Genomic DNA, 23,150 nt, shown 5'->3' with positions numbered 1-23,150 from the left:
GATGGTGTACACAGGCACTCTATTTATAGGCTAGGTTAGGGACCCTCAAAATGGTAAACACCGTATTTGTTTCCTTCCATCAAGGAAACAATATCGTTAATTGATTTTAAAATCAATTAACCGATTCCATATTTACGGTAATCTAAATTAATAGAAATAACCATAATACCGATTCCATATTTACGGTAATCTAAATTAATGGAAATATCCATAATGCCGTATATGTTTATTGAAAAAATAATAAACATAGTAAATACCGTAAATGTGATATAAAGGCCACAACCAAAAAGGAATAATATATTACATAAAGTTGAAATTTGATTTCTTTGATTGATTGTATATCTCACAATGGTGCTTGATTGGTGGCAGTGAAGACAAGCCTTTTAGGTGCCAGTAATATGCAAATGAGCGCCCCTTTTATACGATCATGGCGGAAAACAAGAGGTTTTTGCCATTCAATAAACACTTGACACGTCAGTTTAGAACACCAAAGCACTATAGGGTAAAAACACCCAATCACACCACACTCAAGCTACCCAAGACCCAACTCGTTGAAACCCCATCCCCAACCCACCACCGCTACCACCACAACTGCAATTGCCACCAATGGGTCGGCTGACAGAAGGGATGGCCCGAAGGCCACCCCCGGGGTTTGGGGGTGGCCGCACGGTCTCCCCATGGACCTGGGGTAGTAGCGCAGCACACCCCAGTGGCCGGGGGTGGCCATCAGGCCAGCCAGCAAAAGCACCATTGGTCTGGTGGTGATGATTTGAGGCCCTTCAAGGCATGGGTGGCGGCAGACTTGGTCCGATCGAAACATCTAGCAGCATAAGATCTTTTGGAGAGGGAAGTGAAACGTTTGAGCTCCTGCGATACCAACCAGATGTGGGTGGAGGTGTTCCGAAGCAAGGACTCTTAACGTATCTAAGAGGTTTTCACAAGAAATGGGTGGGGCATTTGATATGATCTGGTGTTTCAGCAACATTTAAACTTTTCGAGTTTTTTTGTTCTTAGATGACGTGTCTATTTTTTATTGGTGAGTAGAAAAGCCTTGTTTTATGCCATGACCTGACTGAAGTTATATTCTATGCAAATTAGTGCCGGTAATCCCAAAAACAGGAGCCGGCCATATCTACTCCCCTTTTTTTTTTTTTAATATACAATTTTATTGACGTGTTTTTTTTAAAAAAAATTATTTATTTTATTTTTTTATATTGAAATTTAGTAATGTGTTAAAAATTGACACACCAATAAATGAAAATTAGTGACAAATTGATTAGTGGCATGTCAAAAACATCACTAATTACACACCACTATCAGTTAGTTACGTGTTAGGCCACTAAATGTAGGTCATGCATTCAACTGCTTGCAACGTTTGTTAACTTTCCCTAATCACCTGTCTGGACAAGCCTTTGAGGTTGAAAAGATTGGTTTTAAGCAACAGAAGCTTGCCGCGCCAGACGGCAAACTGTGGATGCGTGTTGGAGGGTTGCCTTCTGGCAGCTATTTTACAAATTTGGTTGGGAGCATAATCAATTACGCTCGAATCAAATATGTTTGCTGGTGCGGTAGGATGCCAAGTAGTTGACTGTCGTGTGCAAGGAAATGAATCGGTCATCAAGGTTAACACAACGGTGAGGCCTGATGCTTATCAAATTGCAAACAAGGGCGAACGTTTTGGATGGGTGCTAGGAAAATTCAGAGCTTCACTGAGGAGTGAGGAAATCAGTTTTCTGGGACGAAGCGAATGGCAGGTGTTCAACATTCGCGGAAGACCGAAGATCTTACGCCTGATGTGCTTTCCTGAATGGTTGAGGACCCGAAAATCTCAACTGCTAGAGCCAAGATGATCCTAACAGAGGCAGGATTCGGAGATTTATTGTGCATTACGCCCTTTGTATGGTGAGAGTGATCACATTCCGCCTCATCTTAGGACCTACGTTGATACTGTGGATTTCAACGATGTTAACATGTAAGATTTGTTCTTGTTAATGAACTACTTACTGTCTTGGTTGGATTTCCTGGTGGAATCCAGCACTCTGGTGTTACGGTAGGACATGAAATTTGCAGATTTTGTTGAAAAGTAGATATGTTTCTTTAAGCTCCAACCATAGAATGGCTCAATTGGACATTACAACAAACACTAGAGTGCAAAAAAACAATGAAACAAATAATCCGAAATTCCTGCTATATATATATATATATGAATGCTTCTAATAACTCCATTCATATTATGTACATTCCCCCAAAACTTTAACCTATCAACAATATGCCTTCCATGAACAACAGAACGAGTAGATGAGAAGAAAATGAAATTTCAACCCACTCATTTGCGTCTGATAGGTGTTAAAACATATTCTTATCCCTACTCGAAAACTTAGCAGCATGGAGAACAAACTTAACTACTGATATTAGGTGTAGTAGACCTACTAGTCCAATCAGCGGTCACAGAAATTGGTGAAGGTGGCAGCAGTCTATTCGTCAACAATCCAACCTCATCAGATTCCGGCGAAATCTGTGGCTTTACATTCGTGATCCCATCATCATCAAATCCCTTCTCTCGATCCTCCGCTGCATCATTACCACTTTGAATCTGCTTCAAAGCCTCCAAGACCTCATCCATGCAAGGTCTCGTTTCCTTGTCCTGTTGTATACATTGAAAAGCCAACTGTGCCACCGAAATGGTCATCCTTTCAACTTCTTTATCCGATTCAAATCCAAGATGTGGGTCGATCAACTCATGGAATGCGGATTTTTCAATCTTGTTTATGGCCAAGTTAGCCAAGTTAATCTCATGCCTATGCCTAGCCATATCAACAGCCGGCAGAGATGATAAGAGCTCAATAAGGACCACGCCAAAGCTGTAAACATCACTCTTAGTAGTAAGCTGATAACATTGGTGATATTCGGGATCAACATAGCCTGGAGTCCCTTGAGGAGCTGTTGAGACATGGGTAACATCAGTTGGGAACAGCCGAGAAAGCCCGAAATCTGCAACTTTGACGCAGAAATTGTTGTCAAGGAGGATGTTGTTAGTCTTCACATCCCGATGTATGATTTCAGAAGCATGGAGGTAAGACAATGCACTAGCAGTTTCAATGGCGATGCTCATACGTGTAGCCCATGTGGGTGAACCTGGTGTCGCTCGTTCTCCATGAATATGGTCAGCAACAGTGCCATTGGGAATATATTCATACACAAGAAGAAGTTCACGGCTGCGGTGTGAGGTGCAGCCATAAAGGGAGACAAGATTTTTGTGGCGCAAGCGGGTGAGGATTTCAACTTCATTCATGAACTGTGCTACTCGTCTGTAGTTGTGCTCGTATAGGCGCTTGACTGCAACTTCCCGCCCATCACGGAGTTTTCCTAGTTAAGAGAATTAGCTCATGTAACACGATGCATGCCAAATCTCTGTTTCTTTTTTTTCTTTTCTATTGTTATTTAGAAAGTTTAAACTGTAATTTAGGTGAGGATGAAAGTGAAGCAATGTGTTTATCATCTTACCATAGTAGACAATTCCAAATCCTCCATCTCCAAGTTCTTTTTCAATATCAAAATTATCGGTCGCTTCTTCAAGTTCGCTGTAGGAGTAAACAGGGACTCCATAGTAGAGACTCCCCCCTTCCAGGTCTGATCTTGAGGATGGATCAGAATTAGCATTCTTTGCCAGCATGTTTGAAGAAGCGTATTTTTTCTTGTAATGATGCCGGATAATAAAGAAAGCGCAAATTATTAAGATGACTGCACCTCCGACACCTAAAGCAGAGTAAAGGAAGGAGTTAAGTATCAACTGACAAGCCACAATGGAGATAATTCGATAGAACTTATTCAAGGCTAGTTTGAAAACTTGACTACTTTACAAGTCTTGTCATAGTATCCTAATCATTCACTGTTCAGTCTGCTTGCATTTGAAGGCGCAAGGCCATCATCTAGGATTATGGCAGTGGACAAAAAGGAGCCATTGCTAAAGCTGATGGCAGATGGAAAACTTGCCGTTGCATGAAAATAACAAAATTAGTGCTCTAAAGCTTTGATAACTAGCCATACGCAGTGAAGGGGAAAATAAAAATGGCTTGCAACTAGCAACTTAGATGTGATAATAACATAATATATCACTTTAATATGGAATAATTTTATTCCCATAGGCTGTCCAAACACAAGTGAATATCAATTTTCAACAATAATTTGATTGAAGTGATATCTCACCTAATGCGATCGCCAGTTTCATTTTTTTACTGATCCCTGCAACAGAAGATACAAACATAAAAGATATTAATTTAAAGTTTAAACAATGAAGATTGAAGTGAAGCAGCTAAATTGGCCGCCTTTGATCAAAATCCCTAACAGGGTTAGTAAGAAAGAGATGTCAAAACCAGCTCAGTTATATGAATCTGATATGGGTTTCATTGCAACAAAGTTATTTATATTACTCAATAATCTAAATTTGACACTACTCCAAATCAGCTAAAGCTATCGCTTTATAGGGGATCAGGATTTAACAATTTGAGAATATAAAACGTTTAAGAAATTTGAGGGGATCCTAATCCATTTATAGGAGTGGGGTTATGGCATGGAACAGAAATAATAATAGCAGCACAAGTAATAGGAATAAATACAACGTAAAAAGACAGAAATTTATATGCATTTTCATGTATGTATGCATGTATCCCCACATATTGTTGCGTTATTCGTAAGTCTATACCTCCCTCGTCACAAGAAAGTTTTCCGTCATGGCCTGGCTTACATGGAACGCCTCTTTCATGACATTTGTAACATTCCCAAAAGACACGCACCCGAAGGTCGAACTCAGGGGTTAAAAGCCTAAACAGGTCATCATCACCTGGCGACGGAGGATGATCTAGACTCATATTCTTTGGGAGCTGAATAATTGAACATCCAGGAAGAGAAGTAGGAAAACTGTCGCTTGAATTACTATAGTAGATATTATAGTCGTCCTTGCAGCTCTTTGTTTTAAAATTTGTAGGGGGAGGAATATCGGGAGGGCGATGGCATTTAAAAAATGTCTGATTGGGTGTGGCGATTTCAAAAGAGATGAACGAAGGAGAGCTGCGAAAAGTCAAATTAGTTAAGGATTCGCATGTATTGGATTCCAAGTACTTCGAAAGATGTGAGTCAGAGATATGTATTATAATGGTGTTATCTGGTGATTTTTGTGAGATGCCTCGAACTTCATATGGTCTTCCCTCCAGTACTATCGTCGGATTCTGTTCCCGACAATCTAATAACACACCGCATTCGGGGTTTGTGTTATTGGTGAATGGAAAGTGAATCTCCCCCAGATGTCCACAGCGAAAGGGTGCACATCTTTGGGTGTCTCCCATTTCATCCTGAGCCGAAAGAAGCAGCACGAAGTGTGAGAGAAGAGAGAAAACGAAGAGAAAGACAGAAGCCATCCGAAAATTCCCAATTCACCGGAGAAAAACAAAGAAGGCCACTAAGAAATCCTTGCTCAAAAATGAAATAACGTGTTTGAACAACTTCATGGCCTTGTTTCTTCACTATATAACATTGAGTTTCTGATCAGTTGAACACGGTAGTTGACTTGGAAATTGTATATGGAAGACTCGTAAAACGGGGGGGTGAGATTAGAGCAAGTCCGGGGTTCCCATGTGATAATTGGTCTGTGCTTTGGGAAATTCCTCAACACCACAGCAGAAGAAAGTACTGAGGTGAGGGATTTTCCTACCCATCTTCCCTATTGACCCGCATCAGAAAGACTTAGACTCCTTGACTCTTTCAAAACCTCTCAAAATTCAAAAATATTGATGGAAATCAATGCGGCTGGTTTCGATCGTCCATTAATCTTGATGATGACTGAAACCAAAAAGAAAAAGACCTCGATCTCATCACCCATTTCTTGCCTCCCTAATTCTCGTGTGAACATGGAATAAAGGTAAAGAAGATTAGACCATATAGTGGTGTTAATTGAATTACGCGTCTTCCTCATAATAAAACAAATAATAATTTGGTATATGCATGGTCCACAATCTTTGGAAAAGTTTCGTAAAGCAGAAAGCCGTTTAAAGACGAAAAGCGTGCATTGGGCATCTTTGAAAAATCTTAACGTGGTGTGTAGGAAGTATAAACAATCAGCTTTCCAGTAGACAGTAGTCTTTGTGAGGGAAGTAGGAGACGGGGTAAATAGAACGTATTGACAAAGTCAAGGGAAGATATTAATTGTTTTCTAGTTCATGGGCTTTCTCGTTCTGTTAGACTGCCATGGATTTGAAGCTAAACGGGAAGGAAGAATTAACATGGGCTTGGGTAGCCATTTTATGGGCCCCTATATAAATTGTCAACCCAAGCCCACTCATTTGCGAATGGGTTATTTTCGAGGTAAAGCCTATTGAGACGGATCGAGTCGTCTGCACTCAATACAATTAGAAAGGGCTTGGTTTTGGGCTAAGGTTTTTTTAGCCCCTGAACCCATATTGATCCAAGCTGAACCTAATTTGACCAGCCCGCATGCCATCCTTGTCCACAATCTTCATCAAAGAAACTTCTGAGAAAGAAATAAAATAAAAAAATGAGGATCGAAAGTTGTGCGGACTTAAAATCAGGTTTCCTACGCTTCTTGGTCGTTTCCCTAGAACTTAGCCATTAGACTGTTGTAGGAGCTAAAGCAATAAAGAAAAGGGCTTACAGTAGAGCAGCTCTAGCAGCCTTACTGTCATGGCGGTTGGAGATTCCGTTGTAATTAGGGTGCAATACATCTAATATGGATTGTTTATTTTTAAATAAACGGCCTAGATTACGTGACTTCTATAATTAAATTCTTTTCTCTTTCCAACAGCCGCCGATTGTTTTGAGGCACCACCACTCCACCACTACCACTAGAGTTGGCCGACCACCTCTTTGATTGTTTTGAGGATGGCCAAAGTATACATTGGCCATAAGAATTGTTCAGTCACCCCTAACTGGCCTTTAAGGACGAGCTTGGAGTAGAGTAGGCGAAAAACACCAGCACGGGTGGAGGACAGCTTGGACTCGATCTTGGTACGGTAGTCGTGAATGGCAATTAGAACCTTTCATCTCTAAAGCTCGCCTACATCTAAATTTCATCACACTTTGGTCTATTTATAAAGTTCATAACTTTCCTGTTAGGGAAGTTTGATTTAACTTGGTTTTAATGATCCTTAAATTGACTGGAATTTCCTGTTAAAGGGTGATATTTTCTCGCTCTATCTTGTCAATATCACCAGCTTCCTCAATAATTTTCTTTAATTTTCTTAAAACACAAAAGAACACATTCTTTGTTGCTTAATTCAATTAATATCTAATTTTTCAAGAGTTTTATTGGTAACTAAAATAAAAAATTGTAATAGATTACTAAAATTATAAAATATTTTAAATTAATATTGAATTCTTCAAACTTTTGGCAATAAATTGACAATTATGTGTTTTGTTAGTCCTATTAAACGGTAAGACCATGACTTCAAAAACTAATACATGATTTATGGTGCGTTGACTTTGGAAATAAAATGTCATATCATTATCACCGAAAATATTGAATTTAAAATATTCCAAGACTAACGTGCAATTTTGAAGCCTGTCCGATAGGATTATGTTAGGGTATTATAGTGTTTATTATAAGTCATTTGCAAGCTAATATAACAGCCTATGTAATAATTACCATGTTAATCACTAAAATATAAACTATTAATAATAATTCAATTGACACTTATGCTCCGTTTGTTTCGACGTAAAATGGTTTCCGTCGTAAAATATTTTCGACGAAATCAATTTCAAAAGAAATTATTTTCTCGAAAATATTTTTCGGCGTTTGGTTCACACGAAAAAATTACGAAAAGTGAAAATGCAACTGTCGCCGGAATCCGGCGACGACCGGTTGCCGTCGCCGGAATTCGGCGAACATGTTTGACCGAATCCGGCCAAAATTGCCGGATTCCGGCAGGACACCTCCTGGCCCGGTCAGATCCGGCCTGATCCGGTCATTTTGGCCGGATCTCGGCAGGATCAGTGGCCGGATCCGATCAGATCCCGCCGGATTCCGGCCATTTGGGCCGGATCAGTAGCCGGATCCGGTCAGATCCCGCCGGATTCCGGCCATTTTGGCCGGATCCGGCAGGGTCAGTGGCCGGATCCGGTCAGATCCGGCCGGATCCCGGCCATTTCGGCCAGATCCAGCCGGATCAGTGGCCGGATCCGGTCAGATCAGGCCGGGGTCCGGCAGGTTTCTGTCCATGGCCAGATTCCGGCGGCCGGCGGTGTTCCGGCAACCAGATTCCGGCGGCCGGCGGTGTTCCGGCAACCGGATTCCGGCGGCCGGCGGTGTTCCGGCAACCGGATTCCGGCGGCTGGCGGTATTTCGGCGGCCGGATTCCGGCAGCCGGCAGGATTCCGGTGGTTGGATTCCGACGCCGGCATTATTCCAGTGACTTGATGATGCCGGATTCCGGTGCTGCCTATTTTCGAACGACCGACTATTGTAGGATTTGGACAGTCAGATATCAAACGTGCATGTAAGGACGAAGAATATAATTTTGGAAAACGATTTACGATTTTAAAAACCGTAAATCGTTTTCCAAAAATTAAAGAAGGTTTTACGGTCAAACCGAAAATGATTTTCGTTGACCATTATTTTCGCCCCTACCAAACACCGTAAAATACCGAAATCATTTTCCGGAAATCATTTTACGCCGAAACAAACGGAGCATTAAAACTAATGTAACAGTATTTTCATAAAATATGCAATATCACGTGAGTTTATAAGAAATACGTAAAAACAATAAATAAAATAATCCTGAATTTTAGGACAAAGCACGGGGCCACGTAGAGGTTGGGAAGTCTTTTAAGTCCAATTAAGATTAATAGATTATGTGTCCGATATCACAATAAATAATGGCATCCAGCCATCCTCCATTATAAAATGGAGTCAATGTTCACAAAACTGGACCAATAGTTGTGCCCACTCCACTCTTTTAACTCATTTATAGCCTCTTTTTTTTTTCTCTCTCTCTAAAGCCAAAGAATCAAGAATGGATATGTATGCTAAAGATCTTTCTATTCTCATCATCAACCGTTTACTTGAGTAGTTGGGAGGTTTTACCGGGCAAGATTCATTCATAAACAAGTGGACATGCTGCGGCCAGCAAGTTTGATTAAATTTCTAAGACTGAGAAAGAGGAAAATTAGTTTCGAGAGAGAGAGAGAGAGAAAACTGACCACGATTTTTACAGCTGACATAATGAGGTCTATCGGCGCAGAAGCACTGGGAACGGTAGTTAATGTTGTCGTCGTCGAACATGAACCCACAGAACCCTCCACTATTCTCGCAACTGCTGCAGTTGGTGGCCTTCCATTTCAGCCAAAACCCATTTTCCAGGGCCCCTCTAATCCCATCACTCTCACCCCCATAAGATTCAACGGGTGCTACCACCCGAGTCGTGCACTCGTTTGATACGTCCCTCAGCTTCGGGTCGTCTTCAGACAGGGCCACAACGTTTTCCCCATCACAACCGGCAAAAGACCGTAAATCACTGTGAAGCAGCGAAGAATTGCTGCAATTATAAAGCAGATTCAGATTGATTTGTTTTGGCACTAGCTCAAATCGGACAAGAGAAGAGGGTATGTTTTTTATTAAAGGAATACAACCGGTGTTTGAATTAGAAAAGGTAGCGTTTGAGACGCGAAGGGTCTGGTTTTGGTAGAAAATTTTGTGGATGGTGTAGTTGATATCGCCCATGATGATAGTGGGTTGGCCATTTTGGTTGCAAGAGATCTGGAATCCACGGTGGCCACAATAGTACTTTTCCTGCGTATCTTGGATGTAGAAGGGGAATGTTATGTTTTGGCCATCGCCACAGGCTTTGGGGACACTGCACGCTAGGAAGCGTGGGTCGTCCTCACCTAAGGATTTTGTGGCTAGAAAGGAAAAGAAGAGGACGCACATGAGGCTTATCATCGGAGAAATGGATGATACAAGGGTGGGCAGCAGGAAGCTTGCCTGTTTCATTTGTAACTGTGGAGGGTAGAAGAGAAAATACAGTAGAGGGTCATGATCTTAGAGAGAGAGAGAGAGAGAGAGAGGGCTTTGGGGGAAAGAGAGGGGTTGGGGAGATCGTTAAAAGTAGTGGAGTAGTTAAGGGGAACGCATTTTTTAAATTTGACTTGCTAACTGGGACTACTCTTTTGCCTCTTTGGCAACTTGGAGTAGAACAGTCCAAGGGGATATGTATCCGCCACATATCTTGGACTAGAAAAATTCAAGGGAATTGGCATCAAGTCTTTCGCAATTCCTTTGAAATTCTATGGGTTTACCTCTAAGCAATTAGGTCGGTCATTCAATTTCTATAAGGTCATCTTCTGATATTGGAATTTCTTCGGAAATAAAGGGGCTTGTAATTATAATGAGTTGAGCACAATAAAGCTTGTAGGCGTTAGGGCAAGAGAGACCGAAAAATCCAATTTCATAACGGAAATTTTCAAAGTATTTGTATAGTATTAATCGACCGAGAAGTTCTTGCCACGTGTTAGAGAAAAATTTGCGTTGAAGAGTGGACGGATGAGATTGAATTTTGGTGATCTCGATTGACCGAAAGGAAAGCTCAATTGATCGAAGGGAGCATCTCCATGCATACATCTCAGTTTGCACACATGAGATGAGATCAACAGCCAAAAATTTTGCACACGTGTGGTATTAGAGGGTGTAGCGGCAAGGTGATTGTGCATTAAATGCACCCTCGGCTTGATCGAGAGTGAGGCTCGATCGACCGAGTCCGACCCCCTCCCACCCCCTCCCACACAAAATTTATCAACATTTTAAAACCTGAAATTTTGAGATAAAACTTAAGTTTTCATTTTTCATTTCGCGTTCGAGTTCTACATCTCAACTTCATAGACACTAGCTTTCCTATTTGCCTTACGTAGTCTCTGATATATAAGAAGGAAAAAGTTTTGGTCATTGATCCCAGGGGCTTAATGGTGCGAGCATTGTTGCAAAATTTTACATATTATTGTAAGAAAGTAAGAGAACTTGTTTCGTACATGATCCTTTACCACGAGTGCCCATTTGTGCATATGGAACACATCTTATTTAATAAGTTTATGATAGCTAACACATCACACTAGCAAAAAATATTTCGTGTAATTGCAAAGAATGATTGCATATTTATATATGAAATCGAGAATAAAAAGTTAAAAACTTTGCTGTGAGGTGTTGACAAAGTTAATATCACAATTGACATGTGGCACTGTTCAAAAAGTTTCATATATGGTATTGACATGTAATTTTTTTTTTTTTTTTTTTTAATTCTCATTGGTTTCTTGAAAAATTAGTATTGAACTTTTGTAACGTGCTGCCTTTGCATAGTAGTATTATTATTGATAATGCTTTTAAGTAGTGTTTCCCAAATTTAGGGATTGAGAACAAATTCTTTACAATAGCAGGCAGCAGCAATAGACAATGTAATATCCAATAACATGCATGTGCTTAATCTAATGCCATGTAGTTGGTAATAACTCGGAGTATTACTATAACATTCCTAAATTTATTTAACGATTGAGTAAATATCTCAAAAGGTTGCGTAGTCCCTCGATTCGATTAAGGGCAATGCAGTGAAAGATACATCACTTATATCACCACGACAAGATAGTTGCATGGCTACCTCGATCACATGAAATAATATTAACTATAGCTAGCTAGAGCACGCAAGATAGTAAAGCATTATAACATAACTTGGCAAAAAAGCTCCAAAATAATACATATAAAATATAAATAGTCAAAATAGAAACATCAAGTACAAATATCTAAGGGTCCATCCAAAGAGATCCTTAGGAATACTCCACAAAGCTTATATACCATAATACCACCACCACACAAGCACTAAGAAGGATAAGCTTTCGTCTTGCTCATGGGCGTGCATATACTCCACCATACTCGAGGTCTCCACAAAGATAAACCTGGTCAAGTCGTCCATTGTAATTCTTCGGCAATATTGGCCCCCATTAGCCATTTTTTATAGTCTGACCAATTGTAAAACAAAAATGTTTTACATATGAAAAAGATAAAGCGTAAGTCTATGACTTAGTAAGTTAACACATGGGGTTATATAGTGAACACCATAAGTTTTTAAATGTAAAGATAAATCATATGCAGTGAGGTTCTTATAAGATAAAAAATACAGAATATCATGTTGATGCATTATAATATTAATATATGATATCACATATGTTCAAGTCATAACTATTATCTATACGGTATATTTGTACCAATTACCCTCTCAAGGTGAGATTTACACTTTTCGTGTGACATATGATGTAACATCGATGCCTCCAATGAGGTAGAAATGGCCATCCACTACACTAGTTGCCTGACCGAAACTGACCTTTGGTAATCTACACAAATACCGGTATTACTGGGCGTGACCACCATTTGTTCACGGTTCTGTTGGTCACTTTCAACCATTAAATATAAGGCCGTTAACATTAAAATAAAATGAAGAATATATAGCCTTACTTTCGTTTTTTTCTACTCTAATAAGGGAAACAAAGGAGGGGGAAAACAAATTATAGCCTTACTTTTGTCTACCATAATGTGGATATATATATATATATATATATATATATATATTTCCTATGTATAAGATATTATTGCCTTGTCGGCATCAGAAAACCAGGTAGCTTCTAAAAGGAGAAGAATTGTTTTTCATTTTTTATTTTTTATTTTTTGGACGGTAAATTACGAGAATTAGGTGTCTTTACAGGAAGAATTTGGCGACTGATTGAAAATGATGCCTTTTCCAGAAGCTGCGGCGCCCTCCAGTTTCCTCTGATATTCCTGATAGTGTTCAAAATACGTTTGGGAAGCAGTTGCACTTGGACGGAGGCAAGTGTACGTGACGACAAAGCAGATAAAACATCATTAATCATTACAATCAATAAACGGACAAATAATTATGTACCATTGGGCCTCGTTCGGAAAACCTATGACCGGAAGAGAATAGTGAGTAGTCACTATTTACATTTTTTTTTTTTATATTTTTTAATAACAATTAACATTAAAATATTTTTTTTTATTATTTAAATAAAAAATTCACAACAATACAAAATTTTTTTACTTTTCTATACAAATTATTTTTACTTTATATCATATCATCACTTTTTATTAATTTCAAAATTAACAACTCATTACTATATTCTGTACAAACATTTGCCAAACATACCCATTATTACAGAGTGTTTGGGCTTTTCTTGACCGGAGAGAGAGGCAGATAGAGGAAATGTCGATTGCGCCGTTGAACGAGAGAGAGAGTTAGGGCACCGGTGGGTTTTTTTTTTAATGGGATATGGAACTTCCATTGATAACAAGCTTGAAGGCAAATACAATAGCCCAAAAGGCAAACAACCAGTCCAATAACTACAAACACACACCCGTAGGCCAAAGGTAGTGAGTAGAGATACAAAATCCCTAATCACTAAGTTAGGAACAAACTTAACTTAAAGCAGCTACCTAAGCAACAAACTAAAATTACATGAACAAATAATTGAGTCATCTCTTTACACTAAAGCACAACCCAACTAAAATAAGAGGGCTTAGTCTAGCTTACAAGCCACCTAAAATGCCCAAGTAATTTATAGCCCATTACAAAGGTAAACCGTAAACAGAGACAATGATGTACAAAAAGAAAAAACAACACAGAAGAACACAAAAAACTCAAGCTCGGGGAAAACTGATGTCGAAGCCTAGCGCTTGTAGAGCATGCGCCTACTCCGGGAACCAATCCAACATCAAAGGACTTCCATGAGCCCCAGAACGACACTAACTAAGACTGGATATATAAGCCATGACCCTCACGTGCGAGCCCAGAGAGGAAGCTCCCCGACGCGTGCTGGCCAAGCGCGGCGCAAGAATGAGCCACACAGCCCCGTCAAGTGACAACCATGACCGAAGGAGGCCGGTGATCATTGAAGAAAGGCTCCTGTCGACGAACACCTAGTCGAGGCTTATAGATCTAGCATCAAAGAACATCTCCGCCGGAGACCCACCAACATCTGCCATTCCCCACGGGCCAAAGCCTACAAATCCTTCTACTTGCACCAAAAATAGAGAAACAAAGACAAAACAATCAAAGAAAACAATCTCAATCGGATCAAGCACCAGGAGGGACCAATAGCTCCATAACCCAAAGGCCGGGAGAAAAACAACACCCACCACTGGAGACCAGTGAGGTGAACAAAAGCCACCCTAGCCTATGAGGACAAGGGGGAAGACCAATGCCGGGAGAGGAGGCATAAAGCCTCCCCTCGACGAACAAACTCTCAGAAAGGCTCCCTCTCTCTAAAAATTTCTCGAGACGTTCTCTCTCCTGACAGCAATTTCCGGTGGGTTTTTATTCTCTCGTCCGGTTTAGATAGGGAGAAAGATACAACGTGGAGAGTAGAGAGGGGCTTTCACTCCACCTGGTGCTGACATGTCTTTAACATGCTTACATTTCACGGTGATGGGATCTAATCCTTGTTTAATGCAAATTAAAAGAAGAGATATGATATTTTGCCATCTTAAAATACAATTCTTGACCACCTTGCCAATCCTATAACTAGTTTTAGGTTTTTTATTTTTATTTTTTTAAGAGGTGGAAGAAAATTTTAACGGAGTGACTTTCACCTGTATATATATATTTAATTGTCAAATTAGAAAGTCTAACCCTTATCACACGAGGAAGGACAAGATATTCAAAGTTAGGGACTAATTGTTTTTATTTTGACAATCGCATATGTGCTTTTGGGTAATTTGCCATTCAAATAACAATTTTAGAGCATCTTTCAAAAAAACAAAAAACAATTTTAGAGCAATATCAGCTAAATCCTCAAATAATACCAAACTCATCGCAGAATTTTCTCACAGTTCTTTTTGGATGAGCGATTGATGAAACAAGAAGTTATAAAACAGTTGTAATCAGATCTTTAAGTCTAATATAATTTATTGGGTAATGTTACATTCATTTATTTTTTATTTTACACCGATTAATGTGATTTGTTTTAATTATTTTTTATTATTATAAAAAATTATTTAAAACACGTTCAGTCAACTTGAAATTAATGTAAAGAATAATATTACTCTACCTTGTTTTACATAGTACGCTATTAAGTCTAGTTTTATATATATATACATTTTTTTTTTTTTTGAATCACTGATTTTCCTTTCAATAGATGAGTAAAAGGGTATTTTTTCAAAACAAATATTAGGTCAAAAATACTTTTGAGTGCTTTTCCAAAGCCCGTATTGCCTATTTCTAACTTTATACACAAGGAAACTTGCATCACATGGACGGTGACGTCGGAGTTTCCTCCACTCCTTTTGATATATGGCCGGGTATGGGGAACTATGCTTTACCAACCTTTTAGGACGTGCAATAAGTTGCCTATCGTGTGGCAGCTGAACCAAAGGAAAAAGCTTCACTTTCTACCACCAATTTCATCAACTGGGCTCTCTTCTCAGCCACATATCTCCACCGTAATGTGTCATGATATTTTCAAATTATTTATACGAATTTAAAAAAATTCAAATAAATGATTATGAAAAATTATTTATGAGATAAAAAATGATTATTTTTTGTACAACTTTAATATATATATATATATATATTAATTATTGAATTTGTTTTTTTACCTGTTACATGTAGATCCTGAATATCTAATGATTGATCTTAAAAAAAATTATTAAAATGTATAAAAATTGTGCAAAAAAAAATATTACTCTTATGAGATTCACCTGATCAAATAAATTGTTTAACTACTTATCCGATTAAATGTATCTCATAAATAATATATCATAATTATCTATACAAATTCTTTCAAATTTAATCAAATAATTTAATACAATAGAGGGGCATTTTATTTAATGAACATCTTTGTGGACGAGCGTGTTCGGTGCTTGCAATAAGTTTATAAATGTTGGTCGGTGTGAGTCCGTATCATGCATTAACTACTCGCAAGGGAAGGCCTTTTTACCGCATATTCTCAAACCAAAATGTTTTGGTTACTATACTTTGAGGTGACAGTTTATAATTTTTTTAGGCCACAATAAATTATGTGGTGCCCATAAAAACACTCATTTTTCAAGTCATGAATACTTTCGAATTTGGTTTGCATTCGGTTTTAGGTCCAGAGTATTATGGATCTTCCTTAGACATCAACTCCCAAAATTCCTCAAAAAAATCCTCAAAATTTTGACTAGATTCAAAAATAAAAAATAAAATCTTTTTCTTTGTGTAGAGTATTCTTCAAAAAATTGTCTCAATTTTGTTACGATGGGCGAGGATTGAAAAATTGGAGGAATTGAAGGGCGGTCCCTCGTTTTGGGGCTACGCGCAAACTCAGTCAAACAAAAGATTGTTTGACCACATGCGGCCTCGTGTCGTGAATCTTGGTTTGGAAGAAAATTATTTATTTTATTATTATATTTGAGATAATTAATTAGTTCATCCTAATTAATAAATTTTGGCCAACATTCATTCATTCTAGCTTTGAGACCTGTAACCATCATGTAAGCTGTAACCCACTTTCGAGTTGGGTTATGTATGAGATATTTGCATACATTTATAGTCCTTAATATCCTTATCTTAATGAAAAAAGTCAACTTGTAAAAAAGAAAGAAAGAATAGATAAACAAAGTTGAAGATATTGGATTATGACTTTCTATAATTTTCATGATATTATACCCAGTAATTTTTTTTTTTTTTAAAAAAAATCTCAATTATTATTTTGAAATTAAATTGTTCAGATATTTATTTTTAATAATTCTACGTTTATCACCTTGATATTTAACTTATTTTTTCATATATTTTACCTTTGTTATTAAAAATAAGTATAGTCTTAAATGCTGATATGACAAAGTTTGAATCATTTAATTTCAAAATAATAACTAAAATTTAAATAATTTTACTTGATAAAATAACTAAACTAATTAAACCAATTAGCTAGGTATAAGTCAAACAATGAAAACCTAAATGAATTTCAGTAGGTTTCAGTAATTGGGAAGTTAAATTCTCCCATCTCAAACCATTTAGAGCATCTTGAGCTCCATAATGTAAAATACCTAACTAAAAAGTGTAATTTTTTACTTTAATTACTGTTTTTTAATACACACTCGAACAGATTTTTGAATTTCTATTATTTTATCTACTTTCTTTTATATATCATATCTCATGCTTTTTTCATTATATTCTTATCGATAATCATATTTTTAAACATTTATCTTTTTTCTAATAGTCATATTTTCCAACGGCCATATTCACCTTTATTTCTCATGGAGGTGAAAACGGCAAATAAATGTGTTTTGGTGACGGAGAAAAACAACTAATAATGAAAAATTATGGTTGAAAATGAATAAAATATTAAAACATTTTACTACAAGCAAAGAATTACAATATATGTATATAGCAAAAAAAAATGAGTTTTGCATTTTACAAGTATATCTAATATTAATTATTAACTAGATAGGCATAACAGGGGAAGGTTTTACACAAGCCGTTAGAGACACGTGATTGCTCACGAGCAGATTCATCGCTTGTGCTGAAAATGAAAAACGAATTTTAGGCCTTGAATTCGTGTAACCATCTTCGGTGATTCTACTTTCTACTTTTATTATATATATATATATAAATATTATCTCCTTTCTATATTCGACATGTGACCGACTTTTATGTGGATCTGGTATTGGGACATCAACGTGGGACAAGGGGATGCTAATTTTTTTTATTTTTAAGTAAAACAAATCTCATTAATTTACAACTTCTGTGGGATCATGATGTGGTCTGGCTATCTGGGCAGCATCGCTTCTCAACTTGCTGCGCGCAACTACTCCTTGTCCTTCACAAGCAGTCTGCGATGTTAAGGATTATATTATTGATTTTAGGAGAATTTTTTTTTTTCTTTTAAGACCTCAATGCAGATATATATATGTGGATAAATATGGCAACACCAGAAGTCTAATACGTATATGTATAGTTAACTGATTCAAAATTGAAACAAGAATGCTGTTGTGGTCCTGGCAGCCATTCAAAAGAAATCACGAGATGTCAAATTTTGATAACTGTGATGATATCATGCCACGCACAAGACAATACACATGCAGATTGTAAAAGAGATAAAATCCACATGTTATACATACATTTCCTTTTCCTAATCAACATCATGTACAATTCTATTGGAGAGGAAGCAATTGTCATAATTGTCATGCGCCCAAATGACACTTATGATTGTCATTCCTATTTATATTACAACTATTATCATTTATCACAACTTGTTGAATATAATTAGTAAACCTATTTCTACCGATCACTCTCATCGCCAGATTTTGTGTGCACACCGTTGAATTTTTTTTTTTTGTTTTGTAGATTTTGTTGATGTAGTAGCTGTCGATCCATCAAATTGGCGTGAGTGCTAAGTTTGGCTTTGCTGACTCATTACGTATTCGAGCCCAAATTCAAAACCACCACAACAAGATTTAAAAAAAAAAAAAAAAAAAATTAATGAACATAGTCATTTCTTTTGATACAAGAGTATAAATCCAAAAATTAAAGCTCCACAGTTTCTTACAAATGTTAGCATTTGGTAAAAGATAAAATCATTTGAAGGGAGCACACGCCTGTGCCACTAACTCCGGTGTTTACGTGAAACCAACATTAGGACACAGCCATTGGAGCGAGCACAGACACATTGACATGGACATACTTTCCGACCGTGGGGATGTGAAATGCGACTCCCCACGATTTCCGGTGGCCCCCTTTGGCGCGTCCATCTCACGCCCATAAAACCCAGCGTGGCTCAGACGTGAAAGTGGCCTAATCAAATGTTCTTGATAAAATCGAATTTGGGGATAAGACTGAGACAGCTCTCCGCGTCCCCTCTCCATCCCACCATACACGTGTCCTCCCGCCCCGCCACCCACACGCGTCCGCACGTCATTCTTCACCCCTCTGACTAATCCTTTAGTAAAAGTAAAACCCTCAGATCTTTTCAATTCCTAATCCCCTTCCATCATCCACAAACTACCCCTAGAAAAGCTAAATATCCCAACATTCCCACCCTTACTACGATTAACAAAATTTGCTCCTGTAGGGACAAAATAGTCTTTGTAGAAATGGGTAAACACTCTGTTTTAAGTAATTACCAAAATTGCTCTGTTGCCCTTCCCCATCCATATATTCTTCTGAGCACAGTTTGCGCGATCTCTCTTCCATCGCTTGGTTTCTCATTCTGATTCCCAAATTCAGTCTCTGTAATCGATTTACCAGTTTGCCCCTATTCGACACCTAGCCTCACCACCAGCAGATCCATTAGGGTTTTATTCCCACCACTTTTTGAAGTCTCTTTCTCCTGATCCGATTCGGCCAATTCCTTAAACGCACTCATTCACCAGCCTCTCATTTTCGCAAACCCCAGACCCTCCTAAGATCCCTTGCTTCGATCCCACGATCGCTCGACTTCAGGCCGTAATCCGTACAGTAATTTGAATTGCGTTGACTTGATTTTTGGTTTATAGGCCGGGAACAGAGGTTGATTGGCTGCTTGGACATGTTGGGGACCGGGTTAAACTTCGGGCGGGCACGGGGAGAGGACCGGTTTTACGACTCGGCGAAGGCGCGTAGGGCCCACCAGAACCGGCAGAGCGAGCAGCTCCGGAGAGCCCAGAGCGACGTCACGGCAGCCCAGTCGCCGGCACCTTCGTCGGCGAACAGGGAGCCGGAGAACCGGGCCGGGACCGGCGAGGCTCCCAAGCCGATCTCCGTGGCTCCGCCGCTGAGCAACCTCGAGCGGTTCTTGCAGGCGATCTCGCCCTCCGTGCAGGCTCAGTATCTCTCTAAGGTTCGTTGAATGTTTGTGTTTGGTTAGTGAGAAAAGTGAGGAAATTAGGAGGGAAATGATTTTAGGTAGTTTATTTTAATTGATTGATTTTTAAAAAGATGAATCAACTAATTCATTTGTAGGTAATTCGAATTATATAGCTTAGTTAAGTTTAATTCTCTATTTTTTTTATAAGCCAAATAGTTTAGTTTTGGGTCTGATATAAAGAGTAAATAATCGGAAATGCGATAAAAACTTGGTTACAGGAAGAAATTATGTTATTTGAATTTTAAGCTTACATTATAGAGCTTAAGGTCTACGAGTTTTGTTTGGAATTAATGTGTTAAATTGAATTTTGTGGCAGACGACAATGAAGGGATTTAGGACTTGTGATGGAGAGTCTCAGCCGTACTTTGTGCTTGGTGATCTATGGGAGTCTTTCAAGGAGTGGAGCGCTTACGGTGCCGGAGTGCCTCTAATATTGAATGACAGCGACTCTGTTGTTCAGTACTATGTCCCGTATTTGTCCGGTATACAGATATATGGCAAGTCCAAGAAGTCGTCGACAAGGTTGAGGTATTGATGTTACTGGCATTGAATTCCCTTCATGGTCATTTTCTGTTTACATTCTTGATTTTGTTTGATGCATTTTGTGCTGGATGAATGTCATTTTGTTTTCCGTTCTGCGAGTTTTGATATCTTTGCAGTGTTTATTGCCAATGCAATGTGACAACCAAAAAAACTTTGCAATGTTGATTCCTCTTTATTCATCCAAAAAAAAAAAACATGTTGATTCCTTTAGTTGAAGTAATTGCACTCTTGAATAATATACTGCGATGTTCCCTTGAGTCTTTTGTCACCAGGAAGCAAGTTCCCAACTTCAATGACAATAAGTAGTTCAGGAGTTTGCATGATGACTTCAGAGCGAAGATTACTTGAGCTCTATTCTTTGATTATTTATTAGAATAAGGTGGTATCATGGTGACATAGTTATCTCCAATTTAGTAGAAGCATTGGGTCTCTGAGCACAATAGTTAGCTTGCCACTGCTTTTAGTGGTGAAAATAATGGACTGAGTTTTCTATCTGCGCTATCATAGCAAGTTTTGGGTCAACTTGTGAGGGATATGAGGTGGGATGTTTTATGATTGGTGTGTTGGTACGGATATATTTTTTGAAATTGTCCCTCCTCATAAGACCATTTGCTAGAGATTTGTGGCCTAGATCTATTTTTTAAGCTTGTCAGGTCTTAATTTGTACCAGATGATCTAGTTATATGATGTCATGATTTTGCTAGTAGTAATTTTTTAGGATGGCTATCAGTGGGGCAATCTTTTCATTCAAATGAAAATGGTTTGTGTTGAAATTGTCCTGTAATTGCAAGATGATGCTCTTATTTGGGTCAAATTTGTATTATTTTATTGTTTTCTTCACGAGTTACATATTGTACTAAGGCATTGTTAGTGATTGATTCTCACTTGAATAAATACATGGAGTAATTGCAATCATTTGGTTTTATTATACAAGTTTGATGGTTCCTCTGTATGGTAGGCGACCAGGTGAGGATAGTGACAGTGAGTTCCGAGATTCAAGTAGTGATGGTAGTAGTGATTGCGAACTCGAAAGAGGATTGAAGTATGTCCATGAGCAACGGGGTCATCACAATCCATCAACTGAGATTCCTCATAGGATGGATAGTTTGTCTTTGAGGGAGTACCTTGCTGTAATTAATGAAGACTTTTCTAGTGATGAGGGTGAATCTGTGAATTCTCAAGGTTGCCTGCGTTTCGAGTATCTTGAGCGGGACCTGCCTTATAGCCGCGAACCCTTAGCTGACAAGGTTAGTAACCACCCCCATCTCTTTTTCTTCACTAAAACTAAGATAGGAAATAAGAAATCCTTTCATATTTATGTTTGTATGCTTTCTCTTTTCCTAAGCCTTCTCTTGATAATTTCTGTTGGAACAGATAGCAGATCTTGCTTGCAGTTTTCCTGAGCTAAAAACACTCAGAAGTTGTGATTTACTACCTTCTAGCTGGATTTCTGTGGCATGGTATCATCCTTTTAGCCTTGCATTTGCTTGCATGGTTAATATGCAGTTATTGTAGATGTGACTAATTGGTCCTTATGCTGAATCTTTTGTAGGTATCCCATCTACAGAATACCCACAGGGCCTACATTAAAAGATCTGGATGCTTGCTTTTTGACGTATCATTCTCTTTATACACCTGTGGAAGGTAATGAAAAATTGTCCAATCACTGAATTGGCAAGTAAGGTTGTGTTTCTGGGTGCAAGTGTGCAAGCGATTTGTGCTTATGCTATAAATAATAGTGCATTTTTCATAACAATTATATTTAGCAAGTCGAGAATACTGAGTGTGGGTCTTGTCATAAATCAAGTCAAGCTTTATATATTATGTGACTCATAATGTCATTTCCTTCTGGTCCACAAGGTGCTCGGACTCCACTGGTGACAAATCCCGGCGAGATGGATGGTGTCCCTAAGATGTCCTTGCGGGTTTTTGGTTTGGCTTCATACAAATTCAAAGGGCCCTTGTGGACACCTAATGGGGGATTTGAGCGCCAATTGGCAAACTCCCTTTTGCAGGAAGCCGACAGCTGGTTAAGACTGCTTCAGGTCAATCATCCTGATTTCGTGTTTTTCTCCCGTCGGTGATACTAAGTTATAACTGTTATCCTCCCCTCGTTCTAGAAAGGAGTAATATATTCTGCCAAACATGCACGGCCCACCTGTGGGAAACCACTTTTTGTGAAGTTCAAGATGGCAAGTTCAGTTATCCTCTGGTTTGGTTGCCTGTATTTACTATAAAAAGGAACAAAAAAAAAAAAACGATATATAGAAAAAATCATGACAACAGTGTGGTCGTGAAATGGAAGAAGCACCTGTAATAAGTCTTAAGCTAATGGGAAAAATACAGAGTTAGAGAAGTTGCAGAAGGGCTAGTTTAGATCAAGGTAAGCAGTGATTTTGTTTGCAATTTGCTGTGTGTAAGCAAGTTCCATCTTGCTTATGTTATTCCAGCCAAGTCTAAATTATGAGATTCCAGGCTCTTTTTTTTTGTCCTGATGATTAGTACTAGGATGTAATTTTATTTATAAGGGGATTTTGAAATGTTTTGTAAGTGTCACGGTGAAGATGCCCCAACGTGTATTTTGGATGCTAACCGTTTTGTTCTTCAAATGCATCAACTGAAGATCTGTGTTGTAAGTGCTTTGATATCGACGAACTGATGTTTGCCGAATTGCTATTTCTGATTGTTGAATTTGGGAAACATGAGTTGCTATTTCTGAAGTTTTTGAA

General features: G+C 38.5%; 2 protein-coding genes across 3 annotated transcripts; one reads left to right on the top strand and one right to left on the bottom strand.

The window, feature by feature from the left end:
* Nucleotides 1–2,164: 2,164 nt before the first annotated feature.
* Nucleotides 2,165–10,107, bottom strand: LOC133852727 (LEAF RUST 10 DISEASE-RESISTANCE LOCUS RECEPTOR-LIKE PROTEIN KINASE-like 1.1). Of its 2 annotated transcripts, none has more exons than XM_062289483.1 (4): nucleotides 9,208–10,107; nucleotides 4,207–4,242; nucleotides 3,505–3,756; nucleotides 2,165–3,366 (listed from the first exon to the last, which is right to left on the bottom strand). In XM_062289483.1, the coding sequence occupies exons 1-4, from the start codon at nucleotides 9,995–9,997 to the stop codon at nucleotides 2,399–2,401; spliced, it is 2,046 nt and encodes a 681-aa protein (XP_062145467.1). In that variant the 5' UTR covers nucleotides 9,998–10,107; the 3' UTR covers nucleotides 2,165–2,398. The 2 variants fall into 2 exon arrangements, with proteins under 2 accessions (XP_062145467.1, XP_062145473.1); XM_062289489.1 differs by lacking the exon at nucleotides 9,208–10,107 and adding an exon at nucleotides 4,703–5,871.
* A 9,060-nt stretch (nucleotides 10,108–19,167) lies between these two features.
* On the top strand, nucleotides 19,168–23,150 carry LOC133852718 (uncharacterized). The gene is made up of 6 exons (XM_062289476.1): nucleotides 19,168–19,851; nucleotides 20,195–20,406; nucleotides 21,380–21,668; nucleotides 21,796–21,881; nucleotides 21,974–22,065; nucleotides 22,282–23,150. Exons 1-6 carry the CDS (start codon nucleotides 19,561–19,563, stop codon nucleotides 22,503–22,505), a joined length of 1,194 nt encoding a protein of 397 aa, XP_062145460.1. The 5' UTR covers nucleotides 19,168–19,560; the 3' UTR covers nucleotides 22,506–23,150.

The sequence above is a fragment of the Alnus glutinosa genome, chromosome 1 (genome assembly GCF_958979055.1).
Source record: "Alnus glutinosa chromosome 1, dhAlnGlut1.1, whole genome shotgun sequence".
Classification (NCBI taxonomy): domain Eukaryota; kingdom Viridiplantae; phylum Streptophyta; class Magnoliopsida; order Fagales; family Betulaceae; genus Alnus; species Alnus glutinosa.
This window is presented reverse-complemented; position numbering and strand designations above follow the sequence as displayed.

Coding starts and splice junctions, on each gene's coding strand:
- LOC133852727 (XM_062289483.1), bottom strand. CDS start 9,997: ATGAAACAGGCAAGCTTCCTGCTGCCCACCCTTGTATCATCCATTTCT. Junction 4,243..9,207: donor TGTCAGCTGTAAAAATCGTG/GTCAGTTTTCTC, acceptor CTTCTGTTGCAG/GGATCAGTAAAAAAATGAAA. Junction 3,757..4,206: donor GAAACTGGCGATCGCATTAG/GTGAGATATCAC, acceptor ACTCTGCTTTAG/GTGTCGGAGGTGCAGTCATC.
- LOC133852718 (XM_062289476.1), top strand. CDS start 19,561: ATGTTGGGGACCGGGTTAAACTTCGGGCGGGCACGGGGAGAGGACCGG. Junction 19,852..20,194: donor AGGCTCAGTATCTCTCTAAG/GTTCGTTGAATG, acceptor ATTTTGTGGCAG/ACGACAATGAAGGGATTTAG. Junction 22,066..22,281: donor TCTTTATACACCTGTGGAAG/GTAATGAAAAAT, acceptor CTGGTCCACAAG/GTGCTCGGACTCCACTGGTG.